The 12950-nt window shown below is 34.3% G+C and overlaps 1 protein-coding gene across 4 annotated transcripts; it reads left to right on the top strand.

Annotated features, from left to right (window-relative positions):
* The first annotated feature begins 1979 nt into the window (after nt 1-1979).
* LOC105033210 (acyl carrier protein 3, mitochondrial) lies at nt 1980-12658 on the top strand. Of its 4 annotated transcripts, none has more exons than XM_029261258.2 (3): nt 1980-2118; nt 3409-3641; nt 12016-12658. In XM_029261258.2, exons 2-3 carry the CDS (start codon nt 3420-3422, stop codon nt 12205-12207), a joined length of 414 nt encoding a protein of 137 aa, XP_029117091.2. In that variant the 5' UTR covers nt 1980-2118; nt 3409-3419; the 3' UTR covers nt 12208-12658. The 4 variants fall into 4 exon arrangements, with proteins under 4 accessions (XP_029117091.2, XP_010906214.2, XP_029117092.2 ...); XM_010907912.4 differs by having other exon boundaries at nt 3409-3620; XM_029261259.2 differs by lacking the exon at nt 1980-2118 and adding an exon at nt 2134-3070.
* The last annotated feature ends 292 nt before the right edge of the window (nt 12659-12950 follow it).

Consider the following 12950-nt stretch of genomic DNA (forward strand, 5'->3'; position numbering starts at 1 on the left):
CAACTTAAGGAGATAAATGATTGTAACAAAAGCAGCCATATTGACATTGGTAAAGTCAGCCATTATGATCGAAATATCAAACATCCCCCTCGCTCTCTCTTGGTAAAATAATCTATATGTTTTAGAGTTTATGATGACTTAAACACCACCCTGACTCTCTCTTCTCACTAGCCACATCAATTAAAAAAAAAGAGAGTGAACCAAACATATTTTTTATTATCAAAAATCTGTAAAAAAAAATAGAATTCCTACTTCTAAAGTTTTTAAAAAGAAAAATGACAAGAACTATAGTTTTTTAAAAAAATGACTCTAAAACTTTATTTTTTTAAAAAAAATATAATTATCTCTAATTAATTATCTAAATACAAATTATTAGAGATATATCATTCAAGACTCATATTTAAAACTTTTGGTTGCTTAACCAAGATGACCATTGAAAGAACCTCTAATTCATTCCCTAAGGATTCATTCAGTTAGGTATATTATACTACGAGATAATATGATGATTTCTTAAAATCATTTATTGAAAAAATTTATAGTGAAAAATAAATATTACTAAGTTTGATTTGTGGAAAAATTACTTCAAAAAAATAATAATGAAAAAAGATTACTATATTTCATTAGAAATAATCTTACATGAAAATATTACTAAATTTTCAATAATACCTTTGAATAAATAATTCTAGTTAATTTTTTTATCTAGTTCATTTGTTAGCCATTTTCGGCCCACTTACATGATATGGATGGGTTATTTCAAATATTGAAATATATTTATATGAGTTATATTTTTAAATTAATTACTTATTAAAAATATTTTTTTTATTATAAATAAATTTTAGTGTTTTCAATTTCTTATTAAATAAATATATTTAAATGAAACCATATTGTTAATTGATTAATTCATAAAAGATTAAATTATTTATGTTTAGTTGGAACTATTTCGAGACCAACACTATTAAAAGGAGTTATTTATGGATTTCAATAAAAAAAAGGTGGGAGTGCTTATTTCCATCAAATAATAATAATTTCAGATTATCTTCATTTGATAATCTGAGATGGAAAAAAATACTAAAACCTTGACGGTATTTGTTTTATCTCTTTCAATAAAATATGTATGAAACATATTATTTATTTTACTATCTCTTTTATTTTCTTTTTATGCCAAATACTAAGGTCTTATTTACGGTGCTTGACTTGCTTTTTTGTTGAAGATTGTCTGAAAAATAATACCCAATCCATTCCGGACTAACATTATTTTGATAAAATTTGGATTTATTGATATAATTTATTTTAAATATGAATGAGATACGTACCATCATGTACCCAGATTAGACTCGACAACTAGAGCTGTCAAGATGGGTTGGCCCACCTCGATCTGCCCCAACCCATTTGACCCGTCTCTAAACGGGTCGGGACGGACTGGTCCGTTTAACTGACGGGTTGGAAAAATTTCAACCCGGCCCGTCCTGCCATAGACTGCGGGTTAAACGGACCAATCCGTCAAAATTAAAAAAAAAAATTATAAACAGTAATATAAACTGAATTTCATATTCAATTTGTGTTCAAATCAACCTATCAAAATCTCATATCTCAATTCTCAGAATCATAAAATAAACTTGTCAAACTTAAACTAAATACTTAATACAACCCAAACTTAAAAGATTTTAAGTTTTAATTTTCAAATTAATTTAGAGATAAATCAAAATCTAAAAAAATTATCCTCCAAAATATTATTGTGATCCTCATCATTCAATTCTTCATTTTTTTTTTCATTAATTATCTTTTCAAAAATATTAATTTTTTTAATATATATATATATATTTATATAAATAAAATGGATCAGTTTATTTCGATCCGCTCAGCTCGGTTCAAATGACACAGGTTATTTGATCTATTTTTAAATAAATTATTAAAATATAAATCCAATCTATCTCATTTTCGTGAGAGGATGGGTCAATCCGACGGATGCAATTCAAATTGACAGCTCCACCGACGACCCTGGACCTAATACTAATAACGCAAGGTAGAATTAAGTAAACGCTCCGTTTTCTCTGCGTCTGCCCCTGTCCTCTGCATCCCCGTGCGCGATAAGCCCAGCTAGAGTGGCGTGGCGGTCAGGTTCTTTCGTTTTCAACCCTCTCTTCCCCTCATTTCGAGATCAAGATTTCGATTTCCCATGGGGATCGGTGTCTCTTTGTTCTTCACTTCATGGATAGATTACAGATCGGCGATTAGGGTTTTAACCTTGTTTTTTGAGTATTCCTTGCATATTTTAAGCTTGAATTCTTTGAAGGCTATCGAAGTTGAAGTTGAAGTTGAAGTTGAAGTTAATAATTGTCACCACTTCTAAACAATATCGTCAATCAGTTCTTCTTATCTTTTGTTAGATTCTTTTCAGTCGTGGTGACTGGAAGTGGGGATTGGGATTCTTATTGTTTCGTTCAAAAAGAACAAGGATCATTTAGTTGACGTTCTCGGTCTGGTTGCTTGGTTTGGAATCGCTCGCACTGGCTTATTCTTCTATTGGTTGCAAGGATTTTTTTGGCTGGTGGATTGCCTCCCAATGTTCTCGATCTTTTTGACTTCAAAATATTATTCCATGAATCGGATATGTTGTTCTATGCATATATAACATGGTTATCATTCCTGGGGAATTGTATTGATGGTGCATTCTCTGTGCAATCATGGGAGTGCTCTACACAGAGAACTGTAGAATCTTTTTCATTAAAGTCATTTCAGTGGGGTCGTTACTGAGTTACACTCGACATGTTTGAAAGTTTAAAACTTTTTCTTTACTTCTGTAACTATATTCATTTCTTCGTTCTTTCTTGAGTAATTTGCACCTATATGACTGTTAAGAAACACGAAAAGAAGGAAAGCAAGAGGAATGATCTGGCTCTTCAGCTGATGACAAATAGTTGGGACAGACCTATTAATATATGAAGTCACATCTAAGTCTGCAGTGTAGAAATTTGACTGCCGATTCCTGAGCTTTAGCTGGCAATTTTAGGCAAGCCACCATGTGCATTGAGAGATTGAGTCTTGCTTGTTAAGCTAACTGGACGATAAGGTACTCGCCCTTTTGCAACATGTTTTCTTGCCTGCATGTTTCTTCTCCATGCTTGTAATATGCCATGTGGTGTCTGAGGAACTTTCACACCTGTATCAGCTATTGGTTCACTGTCAAACATGTTTTATAATCAGTGACTGGCTCATTGTAGGCAAAACTTCTGTTACACAGTAATTTGCAGGGAGTTGGACTTTTTGTTTGAATTTTTTGAACTATGTTTTAGATTCTTGTGTATGTTATTATTAATCAGCAGATAAATTGGTCATTCCACACATTGATGCTCAATTTATTATTGGTTTGGTTTTCTTGTGTCCTGACTAGGTGTTTATTTGATTCAGCTTTTGGTAACATGCAACGCTTGCGAAATTCTGTACTGAAGCATGTGCGATTGAGCTGCTCCACACAGCTACATGGGCTTAACACATGTGAAAAGTCACTCTTTTGGCCAAGCAGATACATGTCATTGGCATCAAACAATTCTGGTTCAGAACATATCATGACTCGTGTAATTGAGCTGGTTAAAAAGTTTGATAAGATAGATGCTAGCAAGGTGATTCTTTATCACAAACAGGTCTCTTCTGTCTTACATAAAAGTAGTGCATTAGTTCATCTGCCAATATAATTCTAGAAGCTGAAGAAAAGAGATCAGGAATATTACTTGGTTAGATAGTCTCTAGTTCTTTTAAAAGGAAAATGCCTACTAAGAGTGTGTAGTTCAATAAAGAAGCATGCCACCTGCATCCTGTTATTATATGAATATATTCAATTAGACCAAGTTCATTCACTTCCTCTGTAAAATACTCCACATGAAGTCAACCATATCAGACAAGTAGATGATTTACATCCTTCTTTTTTCTATTTTCATGCAAATTCAACAACTTTTGAAGAAGGATATTGATATTGACCTGTTGTTAGTATTGTGATTACCAGAGAGCTCTTTGTACCGTTTGTTCTTTGGATGTAAGTGATTCCTTTTGATGAGATTCTTTTGTAGCTGTTCATGCCCATTCATACATATGTTTCATCAAACTGCACTAGTTGTGAGCGTCTCATGGCTCATGTCATTGAATTGGCTAAGAAATTCGATCAGATAGATGCAAGCAAGGTAATTGTGTGTCATGAACAAGGTCTGCTTATGTCAAAGTAGTGCTCTAGATGCTTTACCAAGAAAACCCAACAGTTTGGTTATATTACTACTTGGTTAATTTTTCTTAAGATTCTCTTAAGATTTTATGAAAAAAATTGGCAATTTTAAGAAGGAAGCTTAGCACCTGCACCCTGGTTTTGTACTAATATGTTCAATATGACCTTATCTCATTTTTATTTCACGATTTCCTTGGTAAAATTGACGGAGACCCCAAGATTGTATCACAATATGTTGGAGGGCAGCATGAGTTACAGGCTTTTGGTAGATTTAATTTTAGCAGTCTATTTGTTGTTTTTTCCTTATTTATTTATATTTATTTTTAGTTTTAGTCTGTTGTATGGAATTACAGGATGAGATTAAAAGTTCTCAGATTTTATTTGGTAACTGCATAGCTCCAGTACTGTAGCAGTACTGCTCATTCAGTATTATTCATGCTTCACTAATTGTAAACTGCAATTGGGGCTTATGAAATGTATTGTCAAAAAACCAAAAATCTAGTTAGGGTTTTTCCTTTTTCTTTAAAGATGGATTTTGGATGACCAAAGCTTTATCCAGGGGATGAATGAATGAAATCTTTCATTTTTCTTCCATTGTGATGTGACTCGACAATGGTGGTATGAGGCCTTCAAACTTGCTGTGATTCCTATGTCATGGAGTCTTATATCATCCTTTTCTATCCCTTGAGTTGAGTTTTTCTTACATCATTCCCTTTTTTCACATTTTTCTTTATTTTTTTAGATCAATTTACCCCTTTCATTTTACCATATTTTCCTCAGCAGCCAACAGCAACAATGAGATCTGATTAGATCTAGTGAACTGCTATTAGATCTGAACCTATCAATTTGCTTGGAAACCTTTTGTGACAAAGATAATTTTCTGCAGATTTTATGCTAGCAAATTTTTCTTTGATTTGCAGAAATCCTTCCCAACTAATATCCTATATAGCCTGCTTGTGAACCATTACATGCATCAGATATTTCATGTACATGAATGACTATGATTAACATATCTGAAGCACATCAATTATTTTCTGATCTGTGTCCAACCCATGGCTTCTAAGTCAACATTATTCCATATTTGTCTTCTATCTTCCTTCCAAAAAACCTAATTTGTTGATCTAAAGTAGGCTTCCGTACATCAATTTGGTATCAAAGCCTTTGTTATGCCATAATGTTGTGTCACAATGGCAGATCCAATTCATGGAGTATATCTGGTTATCAACAATACCTTTATGAGCAATGTTTGCCATACTACCCTGAACTACTTGGTTTAAGGTGTCCATACCGTATCGGATCGAAACCGGTATTCAAAAAATATTAAGGGCCTGGTTGGATGGTTGCGCCTAAAATCCTATGGAATTCATGGCCCAACCATAAAAAATAATGGAATATAAACAGGCCAGTCCCTTATTTATAGGTATCTAGGACCATTTCTGAGTGGGCTGGCCCGAATCTTATAGGGAGAAAAAATGACTTGCTGTCCGAATCCCATAGGGAGAAAAAAAGACCTCGGTCATTTTTTATCCCTATGGGATTCAGGCCAGCCGACTCAAAAAGTGATTTTGGATATTTGTAAACAAAGAGCTGAGGTCATTTTTTTCTCCCAATGGGATTTGGGCTAGCCGACTCAAAAAGTGGTTCTGGATACTTGTAAACAAAAGACTTGGCCTGCTTATAGTCTATTATTTTTTATGGTTGGCCATGAATTCCATAGGATTTGGGCCCAACCATCCAAACATGCCCTAATCAAGTTGGTATAGATCTCGTATCGATGCGAACCATACCAATCCGTATGCCCCGGTCTTATTCCAAACCAGGATGCTTTTTGCACTGTACGAACTTGTGCTAACCCGTACCACCTGTTTTTGAGCACTATTATGATAAAAAATAGAAAAAGGGATCTCGATACAAGATGCATACCATATCATATCCGATCATGCAGTACCAAATTGGTAATGTACCTATAAGATACTTGGTACCGAGGTTACTAATCTTATTTATGAGCATCCCGATGGAGATTTCACAAGGGAACTTGAACCATATGAATTTCTGGACTAGATCCCTGGTCTAAAAGATGACTTTGATTGGTATGATATGCCTAACCAAGTGTGCATAAACTTCACCAAGCCAAAACTACAATCCAAGCTTACATATGGTGGAGAGCATAGAAAATCAGATGATTTACCGTGGCGAGTTCCCATTGTTAATTATGAAGAGATGAAGAAGTTGCTCAAATGGAGATATTTGCTGCCATCGAAAATCCCTTTAACCTTTAGCATGGCAATAGATATGATGAACCTATTTCCAAGGAGCAAGAAAGAAATTTGCAGAAGGGGGAGAAATTTCTCAATTTTCGAGCCTCTACCTAACAGACTATCTTGGTTTAATGATGGAAGGGTTGTTGAAAAGCAAGGTGTATGAAGAACACATGAACTTGACAACTTGAGGTATTGTAGAAGTGAATGATCCTATAGAACTCAAGAACTTCTCAAGTTGCATCTGACTAGGGCATAGGGCAATAAAGTGAGCATCAAATATGCCTTTGTTGACTATGGAAGTGAAAAAAGAGGTAAAGGAGCTTCCCCTAAAATTGGAAGATATACAAGAGCTTAAAGACATTGTGGAAGTAAAGAACAATATCACATAATACTGAAAATCTCAATGAAGTAAATGATGGCTAAGCAATGAATTCAGTGATTCTGCAACAATGCTAGGAAAAAAAAAGAATCATAACCTGATGCTTATTTATCAATAAAAGGCTATTTGGATGTTGAATTTGACAGGAAGAAGCCAAAGAAGTTGGAAAACTTGCTTCACAAGAATTTGCAAAATTTAAAGAACAAGATGACCTGCATGATCCCCTGAATTTCAAATATGTTGTCAACTCAGATGGAACAAATGCCGATCATGTTTATGCCTATCAAGATAATATCACATGGGCAATACTAGCTTGGTAACTAATAAAATTTGGCCTTATTCAAAGCCATTCATGAGTTATTTTAGTCAAGTACATTCTTATTGCATGGGATTGTTCATCGGCTGGGGTTCAAGTTCAGTCATGGTGTTCTCTGGCTCCTGGTGACTCAAAATGCACTGCAAATAAAGTTGCATGTAGCTGAACTTGCAGCAATTCAGTTCCATGCAACTGTTCTTGATCCTTTTTGGTTGGATGCAACTTGAACTACAATAACTATGGATTTTCTATTTGGTTGGGTGTGACACAAAATATAAGATCACCTTTCAAAGGGATGGTGAACTTACCCCTCACATCTCAAGTTATAAACATTTATTTTTCCTATCATAATCAAGGTTTAAAAATACCGATATCCTTATTTAACAAACTCCTCCCTGACAATTATTCACTGTCGTAATCAAAAGTATGGTCAGTATTTTTTAAATCTGTTAAAACAGGAATATTTGAGAGTAAAATTTTAATTGTTATAATGATTATTATTTGTCACTAAAAATAAAAATAATAAAAAAAATGGCTGCATTACTTGCTTAAATTACTGACCATACGTCATTACTAAAATAACAAGTATTAGTTGTGTTATCTAATTATTGTTATAGGAAAATAATGGCCAAAAATATTCTTGATAAGCATACATAATAGAAGGCATTTGAACCATATAATTACTGTCATGATATTATAGCAACTGTTATAAATCCAATTAAACACATGTTTCAGATTTTTTACTACATTCAAATTGACACTTGTTGATGAAATGGATGCTTTTTAATATTTCTAATATTCTTAAATTGATATATTATCATGGATTTTCGAAAGACAACTTTTGATTATGAAAAAGAAAAAAAAATAGAAAGAAAGGGAATGGGGGCAGGGGAATAGGGAAAAGGAAGACTTTAGAGGAGTCTCATTCCCAATCATGCCCACTGTGATCTACTCATAACCCTCTTTGGTGCTAGTAGCTTATTCACTGAAGACACCATCCAATCAAAGTGGAAATGAATCTACGCTTCCCCTTTTCTTCACCATGAGTTTCATGAAGCTAGCTGAGATCCATGATGAGTTCAAATCATTTGAAGATGGATAGGAATAAAGATGCCAAGGTAGATTAGGTCTTATCCTCACTAAAGAGGATCTCAACTTCTAATCCTAATTGGAGTTGCTGTGAGATAGGAAAGAAGGTTGATTGGGTGGACCTTCTCATTGCTAATGAGAATACTCCTCATTGCTAGTGAGAATGCTGATCTCAGACCCTTAAGAAGTGCTTGCTATTTTTTGGGGTGGTATGCATTGTGGAGATGGATGCAAATCTAGCCAAAGGGGTAAGGAGTCATTGGCCAAGGAGTCTGAGATCTTTGTGGAGATAGTAGTGAGGTGTTGGTCAGAGGGTTGGAAGTCATCAAGAGAGGGGGAGAGTTAGGGGAGGATGGGAATTCCTTGATCAAGCAATGACTCGAACTTTCTTGATCCCAGGCTGAGAGCTATTACAGCTTGACATGTGGTCATTTTTGCCCTGAGTTGACCTGCTGCAATTTGAGTTTAAGCTGTAACCAGCCCTCTGGTCAAATTGCCTCATTATTTGAAATGCAACCTTCAAACAGTGAGTTGGATCTAACCCACAGCTAAACCTGCAGGGGATTGAGCTGCAGGGTTCCAAGGCCTTGGAGCATAACATGACATCCAGTGTTAGGCACATATCATCTGTCAATCATCAATCAGAAGTTAATCATCAACCAGATGATCAATCAATGTAGTTTTAACTTCAAAGAACTTGAGATGCTTCCTTCATAGGAGAAACCAATGATGGAGACCCTTGATGATGTCATGATGCATTGGAAGGCTGCATGGCTTATAGACATTTGTTAGATTCAATTTTACCTCTGCATTTATTGTTTTGCCTTTCGTTCATATTTGTTTCGGGTGAGTTGGTTTATTGAATTAAGGGCTGGATTTAAAGATCTTTGATTTTATTTGACAACGTAATAGGTTTAGTTATTATAATGGTATGTTCACATGACATTATTCATGGTATAACAATCATGAACTAGTAACCAGCGCTTTGTGAAGAGTATTTCAGGAAAAACATAAGTCTAGTTTGGGTTTTCCTTTTCTATACATGGATGTTATGCAGTCAAGTTTTTATGCAAAATATGAATGAAGCAAGTTTTCATTTTTGTTTTCCAGTGCACTGTGATTCCATAATGAAGGTGTGAGGCCTTCAACCCTAGGTGTCATTTTTTGGGGCTGGAGTCCAGTATCATGCTTTTCCTCTCCCTTGAGTCTTTCTTATATCTTTATATGTTTTATTCATAACTTCAGATTTTTTTTTTCTTTTTCCTTTCCAATGGCTGTATTTTCCTAATGCAGCCAACAGCACCAGATCCGATCAGATCCAGTGAACTGCTATTAGATCTGAATCCCATCAGTTTGCTGAAAACCTTTTCTTCTACAAAACCAATCTACTGCAGGCTTCACTGCAGGAGATTTTTGGTTGGTTTGCCCAAATCCTTCCCTGTATGTATATAGTATGTATACATACATATATATACAACACACACACACAACATAATATATACATAATAATATATATATATATATATATATATATATATATATATATAATATTTTTTTTTTATATTAAAAAATACTATTAAAAAAAAATATATATATGAATACATACATATATATAGACACACACACACAGATATATATATATATATATATTATATATATATATATATATGAAATACATCAATTTTTCTTGTCTGTGTGCAATCTATGGCTTCCAAACCACCAAATCTCATTCTATGTGGATGTTATTCTATGCTTGTCCTCTGTCTTCCTTTCAGGTAGTTTTCCTGCATCAAAAATGTTCAGCAAAGTTAACCATATAATGAGTACCTATCAGAGCACAGACGTGAATATAGGATACAACATGATACAAATACACTGATAAGGCAAATCTTGAAAAAGTAGTATATAATACGACTAGGTGTGTCAGGATATATATGGACTTGCATTTCTACATATATGTATATATGCATACCTATGTAATATGTATGTACTTACTATTTATTTTACACATGCATATACATATGTATACACAAATGCATATGTGTAAATATAAAAGAAACATTGATAAGCCATATTAGCCTATCAGAATAACAGTCAACACTTTATACACTAGAATTTTTACTATCTCATAATAGTCATTCCTCCATAAATTATAATCCATACTTTATATTCAATATTAATATCAATAGACTACAAAATTGACCCTCCTTTTATTTTGAATGTATTGGGGAAGCATCTAAAGTGTATCCAAGAAGTATCTGAGATGTTTTTTAAATTGTGAAAATATGATGCTTAACACGACACATATCTGAGAAGTATCTGATGAGTATCAATATTTGATACGAGTACAATGTGGACATGGCATGTCATTTGAAGTATCATAAAAAAGATATATGAATCTGATGACTTCTTTTTGACTTGTACTGTTTCCAGTAATTGCTAGAGACCTTTTGGTACCTTCCATGTTTTGAATGCAAGTGATTACTTCTTGATAAAATGCTCTTGCAGTTTTGATGTTTGTTTAAACCAAAAAAACATTAGAACCTGTCTTACCTTTTGTTGAAGTTCATATAAAATGGAATTTTTGTAAATGAAATTGTGAAATGGTTAAATGGATATCGGGTACATTTCACCTAACATATTGCCTTCTTGAGGTATCTGCAATAGTTTAGTTCATGGGTTCAACACAAGCTTTATTTTCATACAGGGTTTGGATTTCTTGATTGTAAAGCGCAATTTCTTGCCACTGTTTTATATCAGAAATATTATTATTATCTACGCACTTTCTGTGCCCCACAACTTTCCAATCTCCCTACTCTCTTTATTTCATTCTTGTTCTTTTTCCAGGATTTTTATCGTTGCATCCCACTTCATCGGTCAGTTGTGAAGCAAAACTCCATCACAAGGGAAACACCACGTCATTTACCTATTCTACCTTCTGTCACTTCCCAAATTTCCCTCCTACAAAATCCAAGCACCTCCTGCTTTTATGAGATGTTTACTTTTTCTACAATTTCTTTCTGCTTCTAGTAAGAGTTCGGTGAGTAAAGTTTATTTTGTGATTTTAAAAATTTTTTAATTCCTCTTGTCGTTTCCCAGACCTCTTTATCTTGTTGAAGAGATGGTTCCATCATTTGCTCACCTTCATTGAAACCTCTTTACTCACGTAATTAACTTACATAATCACACAGTGATCCCTCTCCTTTCTCAAGAGATTAGCAGTAACCTGAATGGCAGTTCTGTAATAGTTCTCTCTATATGGCTACCTTCACGTCAGTTGGTCCAAGCAGGCTTCGTGTGAGACCCCTATCAAACTTCCTGGAACATTCAGATGGATACCATTCCCTGGGTGCTTTATCTGCATTTGCTCCCTACTTTTTTTAGTTTGAAGGATGGAGAAGAAGATGGTGAGAGGATTCTGGATACTTGTGGAATAATGTAATTTGTTTGGAATATCCTCATCATTTGTATGATAATAATATGGAATTCCAGTATCTATCCTTATTAAAGAAACCAAACATATCATGATGCTCTTGTATCTCCTGAATTTATGGGTGCTGCCATACGCACCCTTAGACTTTTTTTTATTTTGTTTGCAAGAGTGTAGTAACAAGTAGGTGACCTATTATCGCATTTAACTTAAATCTTTCTTAACTCCTTTGTTTGCTTCCTTCATTTTTCTCTCAATCCAGATGTTATTATGGATGTTTTTTCTATGAAAAATATCTGACTACTGTCAAATTGGAACTTGTTACAGGTCACAGAGACAGCTGATTTCCAAAAGGACCTATGTTTGGATAGCTTGGATCGAGTGGAGCTGGTTATGGCTTTTGAGCAGGAGTTTTCTGTTGAAATTCCTGATGAGAAGGCAGATAAACTTTCTTGTTGTGCTGATGTGGTGAAATACATATTATCTGAAGCTCAGCCCAGTAATGTGGGGAGCTCCTGATTGGATAGCTAGTCCTTTGATATGGCAGAAAGAATCATTAGGGTTTCCTTGTGGCACATCATTTTTGTTTTAACCCTTCCTTTTTGTGTTGTTTCTGTCTGATTTCTTAAAGATTTGAAATCATTTGTCATGGGCATCATGATATGAATTACTATAATCATTTGTATTCTTCAATTAGTATTTCTTGTTGCGAGAAGGCTTCTTGTTTACATTGAGTAAGATGGATTCGGTTGCAATATAGAAATGACAGATTGTTGAAACTATCGCATCATTGTGTTGTTATTGGGAAACAACATTTGTTGGGCACATTTGTAATACGTAATCGTGTGACTAGTATTGCACGAAGGACGTGATTGTTCTATGTTTTGTTTTAATTTGGTATGTAAAATATTTGGAAGCCTGTAATAGCTGCTTATCCTGAACAATATTAATTTTTGCCCATTTCCTTTCCTGTTTTCTAGTTGATCATGCTATCTTATTAGATCAATGGAAATGATATAGAAATGGTGCATGAGGCCGCATATGCTTATGCAGATCTCTAACCGCATTATGGAGCCAAATGTGTCCCACTCTTTTTGTGGATGAAGCATGTTCAAGTTGATGATCAGGTCAAGTTGGGTTGAATTTGGCAGACGTGATGAAAAGGACTTTATGTTTTCCAGCTCATGTTCAAAGGTGGTATCAAGTTGTGAATGTGTGGATTGAGATATTTACGTCGCTAACTTCAGAGATTTTGACACAGA

The sequence above is a fragment of the Elaeis guineensis genome, chromosome 2, assembly GCF_000442705.2.
Source record: "Elaeis guineensis isolate ETL-2024a chromosome 2, EG11, whole genome shotgun sequence".
NCBI classification, from domain to species: Eukaryota; Viridiplantae; Streptophyta; class Magnoliopsida; order Arecales; family Arecaceae; genus Elaeis; species Elaeis guineensis.

Coding starts and splice junctions, on each gene's coding strand:
- LOC105033210 (XM_029261258.2), top strand. CDS start 3,420: ATGCAACGCTTGCGAAATTCTGTACTGAAGCATGTGCGATTGAGCTGC. Junction 3,642..12,015: donor TGATTCTTTATCACAAACAG/GTCTCTTCTGTC, acceptor AACTTGTTACAG/GTCACAGAGACAGCTGATTT.